We start from the raw sequence: 20,565 nt of genomic DNA, 5'->3' as shown, positions 1-20,565 counted from the left end.
CCTTTTCCCACCTCAGACCCGCCTGTTTTGGGCAGAGAGCGGCCAAGAGCCGCAGCCCACGCTGGTCCCCGGAGGACGCGAGGCAGAACCCCCAGCCCCCAAAAGCATCCTCAGCCTCCAAAAGCATCCCCAGCACCGCCGGGGCCGTCCCGCAAGCGGGGCCCGGCGAGACTTAACATTTCCCTGCTTGGAGCCTTGATGGGAAGGGAACAGCTGGGAGCAGGCTGATATTTAAACTGGAATTAGGAGAGGGAGATAATTCCTGGGGCGGGCAGCTGCGGGGGGCTCTGCCGGAGAGCGATACACTTAATTTGCAGCCGGAGCTGGAGGCTGGCCCGGGCTGATACTGCCGTGTTATTTAGAAGAGAAAGGTCAGGCTGGAGATGGAATAATCATTGACAAGAAATCCGTGGGGGAGCGGGGCGGCAGCTCCAGCATCCCCGAGCTGCCTTCCCGGGGGATTCATCCCGAGGGGATTTTTCCCGTGCGCTCGGGGTGTCCGAGGTGTTTTTATTGGCACAGAGTCACGGCCACCCCCTACTCCATTTAAAATCTCTGCGGACAAGGCAGAGCTGTCCTGGTTTTCATCCTATGCACGGTCTCTTTTTAAAATTATAAATTATTTTTAAATTTAAAATTTCTTTTTCTTCCCAGAAACGTTTTCGGTTGTTCCCCCCTTTTTTTAAATAACGCCCCCACCCCAGGAAAACAGGAGAGGCTATCGAGCCTTTCCCTCCTCCCCATCCCTGCCCTAGACCTTGGTGTGATAAAGAAAATCCCATTTCTAGCTTTTTTTTTTTGGAAAGCAGTGCACTTAAAATGTCAAAAAAAGCAGGTTTTGGTGGTGTGTTTTTTTTTTTTTTTTTGGGTTTTTTTTTTTTTTTTTTGGGTTTTTTTTTTTTTTTTTTGGGTTTTTTTTTGGTTTGGTTCTTTTGGCAAGGGCAAATCCATGTGTCCAGGAGAACTCGCCTCCTCATGCCCAAAGAAACTGAGGCACAGGGGGAGGCAGCAGGATGCAGTGCCTCAGGCAGAATCCCAAATCACATCCCTCTGGCTCACACCATCCCAGCATTTATTGCCTTTGTTCACCCCCACCTCTGCACCCCAAACCCTTCCTGTGCCTCCTGGGGAAACCCCCAGGGTATCTTGTTTTCTTCTTTTTCCTCCCCAAAAAAATACACCAGGTTTGGTTTCAGGGTTTTGGTTTTTTTTGATTTTTTTTTTTTTTTTTGCAACAAAAGAAACTATTTATTTGGAATATGCATTACCAGTACAAATCAGGAAACTGTAAAACCTACACCTTGTTAGTATCGTCATAGAACATAAAAGTTTCAATTGGGATCAGAAAGACAGAGGCCTTTTTTTCTTTACAGAAGCAAAAAAGTTTCAAAACCAGGTTGGAACAGAGAGTCTTTTTTTTTTTTTTTTTCTTTTTTCTTTAAGGGTTTTTATTTTTTTTTTTTAATTTTTTTTTCTTTTTTATATTTGGAAACCATTAGGAATGAATTAAAAAAAAAAAAATGGGGAGAAAAAAAATAGAAAAGAAAAAGCAACTCCGAACTGGATCACCTTTACAAGGGACAGAAAGGGCTTTGCAAGAACAAAAAAAGCAAACTGACAAAACCAACCCCCAGGCAATGTCTGATTTACATCCTCTTAATAAAATAATAATAATAATAAAGGTGTACGAAAACAAAAGGACTCCAGGAAACTTTGGGATTTAAAGGAACACCCCAAACCCTAAACTGGGCCGTGATGTGAAAAGCTCAGGGGTTTTTTTGGAAGGAGCAGGAAAAGGTTTTAGGAGAAAACTGAAGCGATGCCAACCAGGACCTTCCTCAGCGCTTCAACCTGAACCCCACTCTGCAGCCACTGGGATTTGGGGCTGGATTTGGGACACTGTGGCCACGTGCCATCCCCTGTCCCAGCTCAGCCAGGCTCTGGGACCTCAGCTCCAGCAAGGTCCAGGCAAGGGGAGGTTGGAACATTCCTTACCCTGAATCCCTGGGTTTGGGACACTGGGATTCAGGGAAGAGAACCAACCATCCACAAGTTCTGGGAAGGATTCCTGCCCTTTCATCACTTCCAGGCAGCTCAGCGACACCCCCAGAATGGAGATCCTCAGGAACTCAGGGCTTGACTCCCCCCCACCTCCTCCCCAAAACTCCTGGGAATCCCATCCCTTTTCAGAGGTGAAATCCCACTGCTCAGCCCCAGAGCAGCCACACGAGGATCTCCTGGAGCTGGGATCTGACAGGAATGGGGAGAAACACCTCCCCCAAAAACACCACCAGCACTTTTCACATCACTCTGGTCACAAAAGCGCAGGGGAGGTGGCAAGGCCATTGTCTCTGACAGGTCAAAATAAACTCAGCATCATCATCATCATCATCATCATCAAAGCCTCCTCCCCCCATCCCAAACAAGGCAAAAATAATAAAAAAAAAACAACAAAAAAGGTTCATTTCTGGGTCTCAACGTTAAGAAACATAAAGTGTTAGACTGTACCTATTAATGCTCACTATTCCAACCATTTTTTTCTTTTTAAAGTTTTACAAAATGAATTACCGTCACTTTTTAAACATTGTGTAAGAAGAAATGAGTGTGCACAACTCTACACTTTTCTAGCATTCTTGAACTAATTCACAAATGCGAGAAAATGGAAAAAAAACCCAAACCATGGGAAAAAACAAACAAACAAAAAAAAGGAGGATGAATGTAGGTAGTTTGATGTTATAAACTATACAGGAATGAAGCGCTTGTTGCCACAGAAAGAACAGGGATGGGACCTTCCCCCCGTTCAATTTTGCGTGCTAAGAGGGTCATTTTTTATTCTTTTATTATAAACACTATTAAATTCCGGCTGCGTTTTTGGTTTTTTTTTTCTCCTTTATCTGAATATACAAGAACATTCATTATCAAATGTTCGTTATCATCAATACTACAAAGAACGAGACACAAATCGCAAGAAACAATGGAAAATGTTAATAAAGCTGAAAGAATCGTCGAGTTTTTTTTTGTGATTTTTTTTTCATTTTTATTTTTTTTGAGTTTCTGCAGGTTTTTTTTTTTTGTTTGTGTTTTTTTTGTGGTTTTTTTTGTTTTGTTTTGTTTTTTTTTTTTTGGTATCGAAGTCAGGTTTTTCTGGGCAGAAAAGAGAAATAATAATAAAAAAAAAAAGGAAAAAAACCCCACAACACTCGGGCTGGAGCAGGGGAGGAGAATGGGGGAGGAGAAACAAAACCCAAAAATTAAAAAAAAAAAAAAAAAAAGAAGCAAAAAAAAAGGCAAGCAAGCAGCTATGCCAACACAAACTGGGGAACCCAGGAGGGGATTTGCAAAGTACCTTGGAGGAGCGAGGGGCAGCCCGGGCGGGGGGCACAGGGCAGGGGGCAGCCCCAGTGTGGGCTGGCTCCAGCAGGCTGTGGTTTGGCTCATTCCCAGGTGCTTTCCAAAGGGATGGAGGCATTCCACTGCTGTGGCTCAGCAGAGAGGCCCGAGCCGGTCCTGTGTCCCTGGAACGCTTTGCCAGAACAGGTTCATGTTAAATGAGCTGGACTTGGACAAAGGCAGCGCTGAGGGAGACCACGGGAAGACGAGGAGGAAAGTGGGAAGGTGCAGAGCTGGGGAAGGTGGGCAGCACCTCCTGACTGTCCTTGCAGGAAAACAACCTTCTCCATGCTCTTAGCACACAGCTGGGAGGCAGCCCTAGGCCCCTCGTGTCACATCCTGCTCTGCCACAGGGTCCCACTCCCGGCATGGATGCAAAAGGAGTGGAAGTGTCACTGCTGGACACATGACACCCCTGTGCTGCAAGGTGACAGCGTGCTGGAGCTGCAGCCACACCACCACTGTGCCCTGCAGGCCAAGGACCATTATTTTTTTCCAGCAGAAGGGTGGAAGTATTTTTGGCAGAGCTCTAATTTTAAATGGTTTCTCTTTAATGCTGCTCCACGCTGGCAGTTCCCACCTCGAGACCAGCACAAGCAGGGTGGGCATGGACATTCAACAGCGTGAGGTGTTGATCCCAGGGGATCCTGGGATCCATCACGAGGTGCCAGACATCCTGCACCCACACCAGTCCCCAGCACACCCAGGGTCTTGATGCAGGCTGGCTCAGCCTCCTCGTGCCCACTGCAAGAACCGATGGCCAGAAGTCCCACCCTGGCATGGAGCTCAGCCCGCAGCCCAGGGAAACTGGTGCTGCCTCTTCCTGCTCTTCCATGAAAGCCACATCCTCTCAGCACCAGCCTGAAGGGGCAGAATGAAGCCTCGCTTGCCAGCCATCACTGCTTGTCCCAACAGTGGGCCAGAAAAGCTGGGCACAAAGTCCCGTGAGTCCTTCCATGGCCACTGCCCAGGTAACTCCTGGGGTCAAACCAGCAGCTCCAGCACAGAGACATCCCCCAGTGGGGCAGCCACCCATCCTACAGAGCAAAGCTGTGGCGTGAAGAGCTACCAAAAGCACCCGAGACACTCGCCCCAGCACTTCCAGCCCCTGGCATTCTGCTGCCCATCTCTCACCGCTGGCTTGGCAGGGCTTTGGGAACGCAGGGGATGGCACAAACCTCTGTGGGTCTTGCCTGAACTGGAAAAGCCAGCTGCTCCTGGAAACAGGAGCCAACACCCCGTGGCACTGCCCTCAGCAGGAGAACTCCAGCAGCAGCCTCTCTAGGTGCTGTGAGAGAAGTGCTGGTGTCCCAGCAGCCATCCGTGCCTGATCCCGCACACTCCGGGGAGGTGTCAGCAGCCATGGCCGTTTCTCACCTGCCTCTGCCTCCCTTCCTTCCCTCCTCTTCTCCCCTCCAGCAATAGGCAGGCAGGACAGCAGGGTTCCACAGCTCATCCAGATCACAGCAGCCAGCGGCAGGGATGCTTGGCCAAGTAGGGCTGGCACTGGGAAGTCTCCCCAGGGTTGGCAATGGGGATGGTACCTTTTGGAAGCGAGGGGGAGCACGCTGGCTCCTTCCACGTGCACGGGGGCTGTGCCACCTGCCCTGTCCCTGCAGCAGCTGAGGGACAGCTCACTGGGGCAGGGCTGAGTGAGGGAGGCTGTGGAGATGAGGCAGGAGCAGATTCCCTACGGTGGCAATTCCCTACGGAGAGGTAGCGTGAAAGGAACGGGGGCAGGGGCTGCCTGCTAGCGAGGGAGCGAGACGTGACTGAGGTACATTTGTAGCTCCTCAGAAAGACACCCAGCATGAGGCTGTACACTGCTCTGGGCTTGGTTTGTGTGGTGGTGGATTTTTGCTTTTCCTCCTTAAAATCCTTCTACCTTGGGTGGGAAGCGGGGAGGGGAAGGGAGTGGTGTTGTGGCGGTGGCGGGGAGGGGGAGAGCGGCTTCTACCCAGAAAAGAAAGGGAAGAGAGTATAAAGAAGTGTCCAGATTGGCTGAAAAAAGCATCCCGACGAAGAGAAGAGAAGGAGTCTTCTTGTGTGTGCTGATTGGGTTCACCTCCAGTCTGACTGCTGCGGTGTTAGGAGAGGCCCCTCCTCTCCCGCCCCCGCCGGGGCCGGCTCAGCCAGGGATGCAATTTGCTGGGAGATCAGTTGGAGGTATCAGAGTGAACGCTGCCAGGGCCTTCTGTGGGGGAGGTCACCGACGATGGGGTAGTAGCGTCTTGCCACCCTCCATTAGCCTGAAGGAAGGGACACACACAGACATCAGTCACCCCATGGCAAGGCACAAGCAGCCCTACCCAAGGCACCCATCCACCTCAGATCCACCCCCTTCTCCCTCAGCTGGGACAGGTGTTGGAGGCAAAGATGTCCTCTCTGACTCCCTCATCCCACCCCAGACTACAGGGCTCCATCAGGCTCCATCACAGGGCAGAAACATTTCTGCTGAAGACAGATTTTGATAAACTGGAAGCACTCATGGAAAGTCCATCCCTTAAAAAAACCCAACGTATTATTCTAGATCCTGAGCTCTGGTTGTTTGGTGTTTTTTAACCCCTGATTATAACTCCTCCTCATATGGAAGAAAGAAAATAGCAAACAGAACCAGCATTCTGAATGTTATCTGAACCCAAGTGCTGTGAATATGCAGAACAAGCATTGGATCCCATGGAACTGCTGAGCTGTGCTGTGTCCCCCAGAAAAGCTCCACATCCCCGCCTCGTCGAGGGAAACCTAGCCACAGCTCAACAGAGGTGCCAACACTATATCCCATCTGAGGGTTCATGCAGCAAACCATGGCAGACAGCTTGTTTTTTCTCCTAAAAACAGATGCAGAGCCAAATTCTCCAGGCGCTCCAAGCCGAGTACCGGAGGGCCCCGGCTGCCGTGGGCAGGAGCCGGCAGCGCGCAGAAGCTGCTCCTCTGCTGCTGCCATCCCCTTCAGAGAGGAGCAGATGTCGCACCCAACCTCCTCTGCTTGCTCTGACATTGATTCAGTGCTTGGCAAATTAATCCTTCCCAAGCACTGCCCAAGCTCCAGTTGGCAGCAGTCGCTGTCCCGCTTTAGACACGCCCGGGCTGCTCTGCCCACCCTGTCCCACTGCCTGCCGCATCATCCAGCGCTGGCCCTGCCAGCTGGGACCCTGCACACACAGAGGGCTGAGGGTAGCAAAACTCCTCACCCCAGTGATACCTTAGGTTTTAAGTGTTTCTGTTCTGCTTTGGTGTGCAGCTTTTAGCTTTCCATTGAGTGTTACTGGGATCTTTTCATGGGTGGTGAAGACAAAACAATCCCATTCTACTGGAGACTCAAGGACAATCTCTTCGAACTTCAGGCCCAAAGCACAGACAACGTGAGAAGAGGAGGGTGGGCATACAAGCAAGGAGGATGAAACTTCATCATTTGAAGCTATTAATTGGACAGTTAACTCCTACATGGAAATGGACTAAAACTTATAAAAATGTGAGATCTTGTGACCTCTTTTGCTTCCACCTTGGAGCCATCTGGGTAGAGCCACTGCTGTGGCTCTGGTACTGCCAGGGTGTGGCCTTTGAAGGCACTCCAATAAATATCCACTTAATTCCTCTTAACTCCATCTAGCCTCTGTTCCAGCTCCTTAAGGCATCACCAAGGTGCTGCTGCCCAGCTCCCGCCTGCCTGAGAGGCTGCTGTGATGGGAGCAAGGAGCTGACAGGCAGGAGAACCCACATCTGAGGAGCCACGCCACCTCACAGCGGGACGCGCACAAAGCAAACAAGACGAGAGGTGTGTGCGCACCCCTTGCTGTGCCCGTGTGCTCTTCCATAGATGCCTGGCAGCAAAGGGGCTCAGGCAACAGCAAGGGAAGCAGGAATCACAACCTCAGCTCGCTCACAGGTTAGCAAACCCCACTCTGCTCCACCTCGGGTGCAAGTGTGACACCAGACGATGCACGAGCCCTGTGCACCCCATGCCCACTGCCCCCACCAGCTCCCACCCAGAGCCAGGCCCTGACCCCCCATCCCTGCGCTCCCCAAGAGGCAATATCCACCCTTACACATCTTGGACTGCTGCAAGAGGCAGCAATTACTGTAGATTATCAGCCCGACAATGACAGGCCGCGTAAAGAGAGACACAGAGCCAACTCCGCCGCCCCGAGACTGGCATATTCAAGTACACTTAGGACATTAATAGCAATTTACGTGCCATCAGTGAGAGAGAACCACAATAGCTGTGCTGGCAGCCTCTTATTACCAAGCCTGTTATTTGTTGGAGTTACAAGCTATAATCACAACAGAAACTTTCAAAACCCTTATCTTGCGTGACGCACCAAATCTATTTCAGAGCCGTAATTGCTATGTCACCGGAGAGTTTGCTGCTTAATGCACTCAGATGCCATTTAGTGTTTGCAGGGTCGTTGCGGCGAGCAGGAGGGGGGAGAGCGGCGGGGGCCGCGCGGATGGAGCGGGGCTCTGGCCCTATTGTGCTCTACTATTTATAGCGAGGCTTTTGCCTGCCAGCCACAGAAGCCATCGAGCGGCGGCTTCACGTTCCGCACCCAAAATCCTTGGAAGGTACTGCAGATTGGGAATGAGCCTTCCTGTGCTTCAGGAGTTTGTGTGGCTGAACACAACCGTGGTCGCATCCAGTGGGAAGTCAAGGGGATGCTGGGGAGAAAGCAGTGTGGCCTGGGAAGACTGTAAGTTGTGGGTCAGGTGATAGAAAGGAGGACCCAAGGTTGGCTGTGACATCTTGACACCATCCTTTGGTAAGGAAAAGTCCTCCATGAGGAAGCTGGATCCTTCCCCAGGCAGAGGGCATGCAGGCACCATCCCCACTCATCCTGGAGGTCACTCCATTGCTGCATGGACCAAGCCACATGCGGGATTCACCTCTTCCAAGCAAGGAGATCCCCTGGGGTTTGACTGTAGTAAATCAGTTGGGATCTCCCTCAAAGACAAGGGATTCTTTAGAGGAGGCTGCTGCTCCCTGCAGAGCCCCTGCACGTGGCTGTGACTTCTTCAGGAGGGGCAGATGCCAAAGACAGAGCAGTGGTCTCCAGGACATCTCTTCAGATGTCACCTTCTGGTGCCAAAGCACAGGCAAAGCCTTGGTGACTGTCCAAATATGGAGCCCCAGTGAAAGACTGCTGAAGCAACAGGTTTTGATGCCCAATTCCACAGGTCTCAGCATTTCTGTCACCTCCAGCAAGTCTGTCTGGCTCCCTGCCTGGGCCTCCTACATGGGGCTGGGAGATGACTTTCTGCCAATTTTTAAAGACTCCTTCTGCTTAGCACAGGGGCTGTCTCAGCACCCCACCTCCTGTGACCAAATCCTTGTCCCACCAACAATGGCACCAGGCATCAGGTCAGCCTCGAAACACACCAGTCACCAGCCAGTCTGGCAGAGCAGCCTTGATGCCTTTTCAGAGCTTCTATCAGGGCCTCCTTACAATATGCACTGAAGGTCTTATCACACACCAGAGAATCCAGCCTGGTCAGGACATCCCTTCCCAAGGGTCATGGGCAGGCATCCCTGGCCATCAGAACACACCAAGGCATCCCTTATGGATGGAGCCTGTGTACTGAAACCCTGCCAGACAAACTTCCATACCCCAGCTAGTGGTCAGGACCATGAACCAAAACTTGACCACGATGGTGAACTGCAGCTGGCTGGGGAACAGAGCAACAACTTTTTTCCCCTAAGGCTCAACTTTTTAGAACAAAAGATCTCAGGTCAAGTAAGGAGCTCTCAGCTTCTTCCTGTACCAATCCTTGCTGACAAGAGTGGACTGAAAATTCCCTGTCACACCCTGCCACTGGCCACCACCATCCAGGTCACACACACGCTGCTCTGTGAACAAGCACAGGTCTGCACAGCAGCAGTTTTTAATAAAAATCTTCACTCTCTGATGAACTTTAAGAACAGCTCGTCATTTTACACGTTTCAATCATCTGTAAATTAAATTAAGTCCAAAACCAAATTTCTGAAAGGGCTTTAAGATGACTATAGTTCACTCATGCATTAGCATATGGGGGAAGTAGAACACTTGATGGATTTACAGCCATAGGGCAGTGGCAGGAAAGGTGATATTTTGGGGCAGGACCCTCCAGAGGACTGTGGCAATAAACATCCATCTTCTACTGGAATCCAACAGAACCTGAGCTTTCCTAAATGTTTTGAAATCCCTGGTCTTGGGGGACTTCCTGGATACACATGTGGACCCCCATGAACAAACACTGTCCAGACATCCCAGACATTTAACAACTCTCACCTCATGGTCCAAAACCCTACAGCCTCAAAGTTTGCCAAAAGGGGTGGCTCACACCCCAAACCTCCAGAAAGGAGGGGAGGTCCCTGCTTCTTCTCAGTGTGACCGAAGGCTGGGTATCCACAGGACAGCTCCTGTCCACCAGCCCTCCACTGTCAGTGTCCCCATCCCCTGCTGGGATGGGTGCTGTCCCCACCTGTGAAGGAAAGCCTCTGTTCTCCCTGTGCCTCAGCTGTGGGTCACAGCGCTGGCCATGGCTGGGACACTGCCCATTATCCTGCTAACGATGCAGAACCGACTCCAGCCCTTCCTGCCCTGCGGAGCAGCCTGTCAGCCACAGCAGCAGAGCCTCGCAGGGAACTGGGCTGTGGGTAGATCCCTCTTCTCAGCTGTCACGACTTACACGCATTTAAAAATTCATCCTCCATCAAGGAAGGCAAACCCCGAGCGTTGTCTCTCCTGCCAAGGTTTCCAGCAGTGGAGCTGGGCAACCTGCCGCTGACTTCCCGGTGCTGACGGGCTCCAGGGATGACTTAACCTCAGCCCTGACAAGAGTGGACTGAAAATTCCCTGTCACACCCTGCCACTGGCCACCACCATCCAGGTCACACACACGCTGCTCTGTGAACAAGCACAGGTCTGCACAGCAGCAGTTTTTAATAAAAATCTTCACTCTCTGATGAACTTTAAGAACAGCTCGTCATTTTACACGTTTCAATCATCTGTAAATTAAATTAAGTCCAAAACCAAATTTCTGAAAGGGCTTTAAGATGACTATAGTTCACTCATGCATTAGCATATGGGGGAAGTAGAACACTTGATGGATTTACAGCCATAGGGCAGTGGCAGGAAAGGTGATGTTTTGGGGCAGGACCCTCCAGAGGACTGTGGCAATAAATATCCATCTTCTACTGGAACCCAACAGAACCTGAGCTTTCCTAAATGTTTTGAAATCCCTGGTCTTGGGAGACTTCCTGGATACACATGTGGACCCCCATGAACAAACACTGTCCAGACATCCCAGACATTTAACAACTCTCACCTCATGGTCCAAAACCCTACAGCCTCAAAGTTTGCCAAAAGGGGTGGCTCACAGGAGGGAAAGGAGGGGAGGTCCCTGCTTCTTCTCAGTGTGACCCAAGGCTGGGTATCCACAGGACAGCTCCTGTCCACCAGCCCTCCACTGTCAGTGTCCCCATCCCCTGCTGGGATGGGTGCTGTCCCCACCTGTGAAGGAAAGCCTCTGTTCTCCCTGTGCCTCAGCTGTGGGTCACAGCGCTGGCCATGGCTGGGACACTGCCCATTATCCTGCTAACGATGCAGAACCGACTCCAGCCCTTCCTGCCCTGCGGAGCAGCCTGTCAGCCACAGCAGCAGAGCCTCGCAGGGAACTGGGCTGTGGGTAGATCCCTCTTCTCAGCTGTCACGACTTACACGCATTTAAAAATTCATCCTCCATCAAGGAAGGCAAACCCCGAGCGTTGTCTCTCCTGCCAAGGTTTCCAGCAGTGGAGCTGGGCAACCTGCCGCTGACTTCCCGGTGCTGACGGGCTCCAGGGATGACTTAACCTCAGCCCCGTGCAGACATCATTGTGACAGGGCTCTTGACTAGGTTTCGGCTCATCTCCTTCCAGCAGCTCACGGGGACGCTCGGGTGATGTGGGGACGGCAGCTTTCAGTGTCACAATCAGCTTTGCTCCGCATTCCACCGCCCCTCCTCGGCATGGAAGGGTTCAGGGAAAGGCAGGGAAGCCCTGCCTGTTAGAGACAGTCACCCTGCCTGCACCGAAGAGTTCCCCAGCACCAATGCCTCCAAAAGGGCAGCCACACCTCAGCGGGGACAAAATGGGATGTATCAAAGGACCTCAATGGATGGGAAGACATTAAGTGACAATCAGGCTGGAGCACGCTGGCTGGGATACAGGGGGAACAAACAGGCAATCCAGAAGGTGCTTCCTAAACTGTCTGCTCAGCTCTGGACTCCCTGCCTCATTCCCCATGCCTACCACAGCTTTGTGGGGAATTGAGGAGTCACCCACACGGTGCAGTCCCTTTGCCAACCTGCCCCTTTCTTGACAACATCAAAAATGGGTCAGTTTGGGCTCCTGCCCTTCCTGAAAACCAGCCTGAGAAGACATGGGACGCCAAACATGCCACGTCTCCATGTGGGATGCACAGAGGGAACTGCCAAGCCCCTGCCACTCTCAGTTCACCAGTTACTGCTACTCATGGGAATACTGGTTCTCTCCACAGAGAAGCCAGAAACACCAGCCCAGCTCTCCTTGTCCTATTCAGCTTTTGAGTTTTCGCTCTCTCTTCCTTCTCCGCTCCCCAGTCACCCCCTCCCTGCCTCATAATCCCCAGCAGCAACTCTCTCCCCCAAATTTTGGCTTAACCCAGCCCACTGTTATTTTCCAAGCCAACTGCAACTGTAATCAGCTCAGCCTCCTTCCTTGGGGGTATTTTAATTTATACAAAAGTATCATCTCTTATCATGATCAGCCTGCGATTCATTTACTCTCCAAGTATTAAAAAGCCAGAAAGGGAATAAATTCAGCACACGGAGAAATTAATGCAGAACGATAGGCTCTTTCATGTGGCATTTCCAAGTGCCGTTTTTGCAAGGGGCTTATGTAATGAGACATAATTATCTGCACATGTTCAATTACATTACTTCACAAATCTGCCCTGCCTCTGCCTCCTGACGTCAAGCCGCCCACTAAGCCCCGGCGCCCGCAGGAGAGGGGAGCAGAGCCCCCCGTCCCAGGACAGCCCTCTCCCTGCGCCCTCTTTGCATGCTGGTGGTGGCCGTCCTGCAGGATGGTCACATGCCAGGTGACAAATGGCCCTGTGGACTGGAGAGTGATGGGACTGGCTGGTGATGGCACCGTGCTGGGGTTCGGCTGCAGGACCAGCATCCCACCCAGAGGATCATCACCTCTCCGACCAGTTCCAGACCACCCTGTCTCACCCATCAGTGTCCCCATGTCCAGGGCCAGCTGCCTCCTCCTCTGTGCCACCCCGGACACCACTGCCACCACCCACTCAGCGCTCACAGCCTCCTTTTCCAGGCTGCCCTCCTCTCCCAGCTTGCTGTCACTGCCGCTGAGATGGTGGACGATTGATCTGAGAAATGAAGTTGGATTGCTGTCCCGAATCTACACTGGGTTCTCCTTGTGTGTGTCTGATCGATTTCCCCCTGTGCGACACAGCTTGTCGCTACGAATTTTCATGCTAGTCAGAACCCGCCAGCGCACCCAAGAACAAGGAGAAGATGCTCCAGAGACCGCCCTCCCCCTCTCATCCTCCCCCAGCCTGCTTGGGCGAGGTTTTCTTGGGTTGACGTTGGTTGGCTTTGTGGGTTTTTTTCCTCCTTTTATTCGCAACCGCCATCGCCGCCAACCCCGCATCGCCGCCGCGCTCTCGGACCCTGGCCAGGGATGGGTTATTTTTAACCATCCAGGATGGTGCCACGAGGACGGAGCTGGGGTGTTTGCGGTGACGTTCCCCACCATGGATACGGGAGGTGTCACCTGTTTAGCAGCTCCTCGTGGCCGAGCGCGCGTGGCCGCAGGTGCCGGGCGAACGCTGATGGGCTGTGACAGTCCGAGACGCCAGCTGCCTGCACGCAGCCTGCCCCGGCTTTGCCACTTTTTTTGTGGGTAAAGCTCCGCCGCTGGCGTGACCGATACTGAAGCAATAAACTAGGTGACCGTAAAAGCAAAGACAAGTCCTACTAAGTGGCATTCTGAGCCCTATGGCTTTGAAATAATTGGTAGTGAGAGAAGAAAAAATGAAAAAAAACCAACCCAAAAGACCAGAACCCAAGCCTGTTTTTTTCCTTACACTGATGCCCTGCGGACTATACATCTGACTTGCCGCGAGTCCGTCACTGTATCCTCCTGTCTGGCTGATAACATGGCGAAGGGTATCCACCTAAACAGACCAACAACAACAAAGACAAATTAGAGGGAAGGAAATGTTAGTGGCCAAAGCTGCTTCCATTCATTTTTGGCAAGATAAAAGTAAACAAACAGGAATAACAACGATCATGGTCATCATCGTAATAAAAATGAAGGTGTACATTCGAAGAGGGATCAAAGAGAGCTGCAGTTGGTCTTGTGGAGAGAAATGAGCCAGAGGACCTCTCCTGCCTCCCTCACCATCCCCTGCCCGCCCCAGCAGCCCTGTGACATTCTCCTTGGTCCCATGTCCTTTGACAGAAAGAGTGGGGAGGGAGAGCAGCATGACCAGCGTGGGGTGGCATCTCCTGGAGCACATCGTTGCAGCCATCTCCACCATTGTGCTCAAGCACCCACCTTCCTACCCCTACCCCCTTCCACCCTTGACCCCAAGCACTGCTCACGGCAGCAGAAGGAGATCTTTGGAGCTGGCTGAGCGCCTCCACTGTGGAGGGCCCAGAAAGGAAATATACCTACCATGGCAAAGGCACCAGCAGCTCTCCTCTGGGTGCCCCTTCCTCTCCCTCACACCCCCAGCCCAGCCCCAGCAGTGGCACATGTGGTGAGCACGTCTCACCGCCCATGGATGATGTGTGCTCCACGTCCAGCCCCACGGGGGAGCAGCCTCAGCTTTAGAGAATTCTCCTTGCCCAATGCAGAAGTGTCAGAGTGGCTGTCGTCTCTCAGCACAGAACAGAGCCTTAGATGCCAGAGAGGGGACTCATGGCATATCTGGACATCGGATGGGAGGTGCGGGATCTGAATGAGATCCTGGCTATTTTAAATTCTTTCTTTTTGCCCCAAGCATGGGTTGATGTTTCAGCACTGCTGCTCAAAGCTCCCTTGCTCTCTCCTCCTGGTATGTACAGGGGTGGTGTGAGTGCTTGTGCTTTGGGGAGGTGGGGAAATGGACAAGGGTGGCTTTTAATTATAAAAAAATAAATTAAAAAAATTATCTACATATTTGAACATCTATTGCCTTTCAGCAGACACCTAGTTTGGCATCAAAGGAGTAAGTGGAAGTCTTGGAAAACGAGACACCAGTCCAAACATCTGGCCCATTCCCTTGGAAGAATAAAGCAAGCAGAACCTAAACCTGAGCTGCTTTTGTTTGATTTTGTGCCTATTCTTCTACACCTTCTCTCCTCCTAGTACGACTATCAAGCCAGAGCCAAATGCATTCACAAAGTGTGGGCAAGTCTCCTCAAGACCATGGTTGTTGGTTTGGTTGGGTGTTTGGTTTTGGTTTCTTTTGGATTGTTTTTTGGTTTGGTTTTTTTGGTTTTTTCTTTTGGTGGTTGTTCCTGTTGCCTTTTTTTTTTTTTTTGGTTGGTTGGTTTTTTGGTTTAGATTGCCTTTTTTTTAAGTGTTGGTTGGTTGATTTGTGCTGGTTGAGATTTGCTCTTTTCAGACGGGAGGGAGAAGTGCCAATACAATCAAAGGCTCCTCCAACACTAATGCATTCACTGGCAGTACATCGGATGGGTCCCTACCTGTGACTGCACGTTGGCTCCAACCTGGGCCCCTTGGTAAGAATCCCCATTGAGAGACTGCACGCTCATGAACAAATCTCCAGAGTTTGACATGTTAAAAGAACTGGAAGAACCTGGAAAGGAAAGAGTGAGGCACCTGAATCACAGAAAGGAAAAGGATCCACCCCATGACTCTCAGCCAAGAGGAAGGAACAACATGCAAAGCAACCACAAAACAAAAACACACAGTCAGGTTAGTAGTATGAAGAACAGAGCAAGCAAAAAAAAAAAGGATGCACTCTTGAGGTTATTCAAAGCCACATGTTGTTACAGCTCAATGCCAAGAACATTCTTCAACAGCTCCTCAGCTGGAGGAAGGATTCTTCATGCTTTTGACTGAGATAAACAAAACACAGCCTGGAGGACTCAGACAGCATCAGAATCCTTCAAATAGCTCTGAAAGACCTCAGTTGTTGGAGGTGTTCACCCAGCAGACTGCACTGGAGACCAGAATTACCCAGACAAGCCCTGCTATCAAGAGCAGAAGCCTTTGCAGCAGGTGAACCAAGGCCATACTGAGAAGCTCAGAAAAGCGTGGGTAATTCTAGCCTGTACTGCTCCCTGCAGGGTGAGACTTCCAGAGCCCATCCAGCCCCACGGCTGGAGCTTTGGCTGAGCCACGTGCGGCTTGCCTTCAGAACATCAGGAACCCATCACGGGTGGGAACTGCAGAGCACCAGGAGCAAAGGCTCACAAAAATGTGAAGGCACCTGGGTTAGACTCCCAGTGCCCATCACGTTGGCAAAAGTCTTTCACTGTGATGGCCCGTGAGAGAACACAAGGGTGTCACAGCCCTCCTGGGCCAGCTGCCCCAGAGGAACAAGCTTTGTAAGCAAATTCCCCGCTGCATGCACCAGTCGTCACTGTTAGACTAAAAAACTGTAACAGTGAAGACAACTGGGTGGGATCAGGAGAAAAAAAATCACAAATGAAAAGAAAAAATAAATCCCGCCTCTGCAAAAATAAAAGTTTTATGCCTCCAGCTTTGAGAGATATCTGAGCACCTCCTCAACCACTTAACAGAAGAAACAAACCCATCACGTAACTGTAAGGCAGGGAAGGCAGCAAGGGGGTTAAAAATAAATAAAAAGGTTTTATGGGATTACTTCAGAATTTATCGTGCAGATCAGCGCGTTAAGTGTGAGACAGCTCAACGTGCAAGGTTTAGTTATACATGACGTTAGCCTTGGAAAGGAGAGACTTCAGGGGCCCAGGTCAGCTATGCTTTCAGCTCCAGTCCCAAATATACTCTCATCATCTACACTGCCATTTCCAGCTTGGAAGACTGGCAACCACAGTCCTGGTGGAATTGCCCAACTATGGCTCTGAGAAATGCCTGGCAATCCCCCTCCCTTTGCTGGACAGGGAAGAAACAGGGACAGATCCCAGCTGCGCCCTGGAGGTGGACCAGGAAGGCTCCTCTGAAGGAAGCCACCTCTGACAGAGGTCAGGGAGCAGGTGGGAGGTCTATGCTGGAGACCTCATTCACTACATTCTCTGCTGCTCTCTTAGTGACCAGCTCTTTTGTCAGGTGCTGGCAGTTCTCAGAATCCAAGGAAAGCAGAAACATCACTGCTAGATACAACACCCAAGACAGTCAAAAGACTCATCTTGAGCACACTGAGTCTTGGATCAGGACCCTCCCACTGGTGCTCTGTGAAGCCAAGAATAGCTCATTGTCTGTGCTCACTGTCAACCTGCCCAACCTGTTCCAGAGAGCAATCCCACAGCGCTGCGTAAAATAACCGGGACTAGTCAGGAGGCAGCTGTAACCATCACCTCCTCTGCTCAGCTGGCAAAGGGCTCCTGTCACTGCCTGACCTCTCAGGTTACTTGCTATTTTGAAGGCAAAAAACCTAGAGAAATGAGCTGGCAGACTGGGGCCAGCCCACCCTGACAGTGATCAACTTTAAGCATGAAGATAGGCATGATTCACACACACAAAGATGCTTCTGACCCCGTTTTCTGAGTGATTGCCTTGACCACCTTAACAAAAGCACAGGGCAGTAACGCAGCTTTGTGCTCCCACAGTGGCTGAGAACCAAAAGACTCTGCAGCTACCCTTCCCAAGAAGCAGAGAATATTTCCTTCCTCTTTTGAGGCGAGCAGAAATCTTTGAGATCACACAAATAATCAATGGCAGAGCTAGAGAGAGGACTCTGGAATCCCTAAGCACCTGGCATGGCACTGCTATCACTCTGCCCCCAGCAGAGCAACATTTCATCCCACCTTCCCCTACCAAAAGAAAATTATAACAACAATAACAAATAAAAATGCCATAAACTTAACTGATATTTTATTGAAACTTAACAAACCTGGCCATAAAATTGAGACTGGGAGGGAGGAAATAAAAATAAACAAACAGCCACAAACTCTAGTTCTGAAGAGCAACGGTGTCTTGGAAATCATGAGGAGCGCTGGAAATGTCACTTACAAGATATACACTGCTATTGGCAAGGGGTGTTTTTACAATATATGTGCATATCTAAACGGTAAATATGTCTTGCTGCTGATGTGGATGCAGAGATAAATATGCGCATACCAATGGCCCCGCACGTATGGATGCATTTGGATCAGAGCTGTAATTGCAGAGCCCTCTGCACTGCCACGCTGCTGCTTCAGCACTTGGCTGTCTGTGCACCCACCACACTCAAAATCACAGTGCCCCAAAGTCTGAGCCACAGCTAAGAGGGGACCCAGCTGGGAGAGAGGGCAGCACTGTGAAGAGCCCTGAAAATTTAGACTCAGATATCCTCCAGAGAGATAAGATCCAGGAATACAAGTCAAGTCCTTCCATGAGGAGGCCCCATTGTAAGCCTAACCTGTCTCTCTGAAAGGCTCTTTTCCTGAATGCAGCACAGGCTTTTTGGGTGGTTGTAATTTGGTCTGGAAATCCTCAGGAACTGAGAGGTTGTGAATGAGAGAATCTCATCTGAGCCTGTGAGCCCAGGAGGAAAGCGCTCTGATCTTGGTGTGGAAGTCCCTGGAATTATTGTGGGTAGATAAAAAAACCTATCAGAAAACTCATGGTTGCAGCAGTGTGGAAGAGCGTTTCATCTTCAGCATCCAGACATCTTTTTAACACCAAGACTCAACCCCACTATTCCTTGGTGTTGAGTTTCTATCAGCACCAGCTTTACAAAGAGTGCTGGAAATGTCTGAGCAAACTCTGTCAGTCAATCTTGCCCTGGGTGAAAGCCTAAATCAAAACAATGCCTTCTAAGAGATTTCTTCCACGTCTAACACCTCTGATGAGCAAAGCCCACCTCAATTTTGCTTCCATTTCAATAATCTTCACAAACTTGACCGCTGGTATTTCTTACACCACTTTTCCAGCTCTTCAGAGAGCTTTTTCTCCAACTTCTCTGATGTCTTCTGTGTTCTGACCGTCTCAACTTCCACCTCCAGTTCTCCAAGACCTCTAGTTTTCTCTAAAGTATCTGACAATTCAAATGGTACCATGAATAAACAAACAGGATAATAGTGTTCACTGGAGCTGAAATCAAGCCATCCTCATCTGCTGCCTCATTCCACCTACCACCAACAGGAGAGATCCAGCTGAACCTCTGAAGTGACTTTGGTCATGTCTACAAGATTCCCAGTTGAAGTCAACAGCAATGACACACATGCATTGAGAGCACAAGATTTATGCCTTCTGTGACTTTTTGTGGAGTCTCTACTGTGGCCAAAAATGAGGGAAGAATGTGGTGATGGACTGTGTAACTCCTTAGCTGGACAAAGCCACAGTGCAGGTCCAAAATCCAGGGATGATCCAGCAGGACATTTGTTCTTTTTCACTTGCCAAACATTGGGGACAGTGAAGGCATGACCAGAACAGTCTCTGCTGAAGCAGAGTCCTCTCCAGTGGTGTGTTCTGGACATAAATTGAGGAAGGCAGAGAAGACACCTATGCCTGATGAAGTACATTTCCAGGCAGCAGCTTCACAAGAAAATTTTTACAAAACAAAAGGATGATCAGGTAAAAAAAAGACCAGCTCAGGACAATTTTGGCCACTCTGCACTCAAGATTTCACTGGATGCCATCACCTGTGCGTGGCCCTTGAGGACTCTAGCTGGCAAAAGGCTCTGCCCACATTAAACAGCTTTCATTTGCCATGTGGTTTTTGTGCTGAGGTTGTCCAGGAAATCAAAGTGAGGACAGGGAGTTGTTAGCCCAAATGAGCCAGACTTCTCAGCTTATTTGAACATCTGGCCAATAAAGCCCAACCGCGCGTATTCCGGATGAAAAGGTGTTTGACATTCAGGCCTGGGTGACTGAGGATGGGGGACCCTGCTCTCAACCTGCCAGATGGCCAGACAGATGCAATCCTTGCCCTTGTCAATGTGTGGCCAATCTCTTTGACTAACTGTAGCCATTCACTGATCTCCAGTAACATGGGCATCAATGAGAGAACAGATGGGCCTGCGTGGTCACAGCAGAAATGAATTTAGCTCCTGTCCCAGGTCCCACTGCATCCAGTTCCACCTCCTCTTCCAACATCACGGCCCTCCAGGGACTCCACTGCTGGTCATTTTCATGACATGTCCTCTGCTTACTTTCTTTCCACATGCTCTATAATGTATTTAAACCAAGAAGTCCTACAAATTCCCAGGAAGTCCTATCTTTGCTCAGGCTACTTCCTCACCAAAGGCTCAGCCAATGATTTGGGAACAAAAGGAAGTCCACAGTGTAGAAGGAGAGGCATTGGCCATCTTAGCTCTTCACCTCTTCATCAGCTTCCACGATCCTCCCTGGAGAATTCAGCACATCCAATGGCTCATGGTCCTGGACACAATTGTCCCAATCTTTCTCAGACATGTATTTCAGACCTAACATGTGCAGGTTTGCTTCTTGCTGCTAGGACCTACAGGATAACTGAAGCAGGGGAGATCACTTGATGTCCTCAGGACATGTCTTTGTCCCAAAATGTGACCATGCAGGGATGCTTGACTGAGCTGTTACATCTGTGTGGTTCAGCTGGGAGGATCTCAACTGTCAGGAGATAAAAATCCCACACAATTCCAGCTGTCTTCTCAGGATAGGATCTAGAAGGACACCCAAACCCACCACCTCTGCAAGCTGACCCAGAGCAACCAGAGCCTCCCCGCTGCCCTGCCACTGTTGCAGCATTACAGGCAGGGTGTGGGACCTGGGCCAGGTTAGGAACACTTCATTTCTAAGCAGAAGAAGGATCTCTGTGGCCTGCAAGCTCCCTTCGCACTGCTTTAGCACCACTGACACTTCAGGCATGCGAAAAGAGGTCAATGACTCCAGACTGCAGACAAGTGAGCCACAAAGAGGACCCAGGAGCTCAAGTTTTCCCTGTTAATAACAGGACTGTTTGTCCTTTCTTGAAAGTGCAGTGTTATCCAGGGATTATCTCAGCTGTTTACTGCAGGGCACTGGCCAATTTATCTCTG

General features: G+C 50.4%; 1 protein-coding gene across 2 annotated transcripts in view; it reads right to left on the bottom strand.

The window, feature by feature from the left end:
• Positions 1–1,198: 1,198 nt before the first annotated feature.
• PBX1 (PBX homeobox 1) overlaps positions 1,199–20,565 on the bottom strand; it is a 130,124-nt gene continuing 110,757 nt past the window's right edge. The window contains exons 7-9 of one of the 2 annotated variants that reach the window (XM_041420006.1): positions 15,106–15,218; positions 13,497–13,586; positions 1,199–5,639 (exon numbers count right to left, since the gene is read on the bottom strand). In XM_041420006.1, the coding sequence (XP_041275940.1) occupies positions 5,547–5,639; positions 13,497–13,586; positions 15,106–15,218 (296 nt within the window). In that variant the 3' untranslated portion in view covers positions 1,199–5,546. The remainder of the gene's footprint in view (positions 5,640–13,496; positions 13,587–15,105; positions 15,219–20,565) is intronic. The other variant, XM_041420007.1, reaches the window with a different exon arrangement.

Source organism: Onychostruthus taczanowskii, unplaced genomic scaffold (assembly GCF_017590055.1).
Source record: "Onychostruthus taczanowskii isolate IOZ18803 unplaced genomic scaffold, ASM1759005v1 scaffold63, whole genome shotgun sequence".
Taxonomy (NCBI): Eukaryota; Metazoa; Chordata; class Aves; order Passeriformes; family Passeridae; genus Onychostruthus; species Onychostruthus taczanowskii.
Note: the sequence above shows the minus strand (reverse complement) of the source record. Positions and strands in the feature narration are given on the sequence as shown.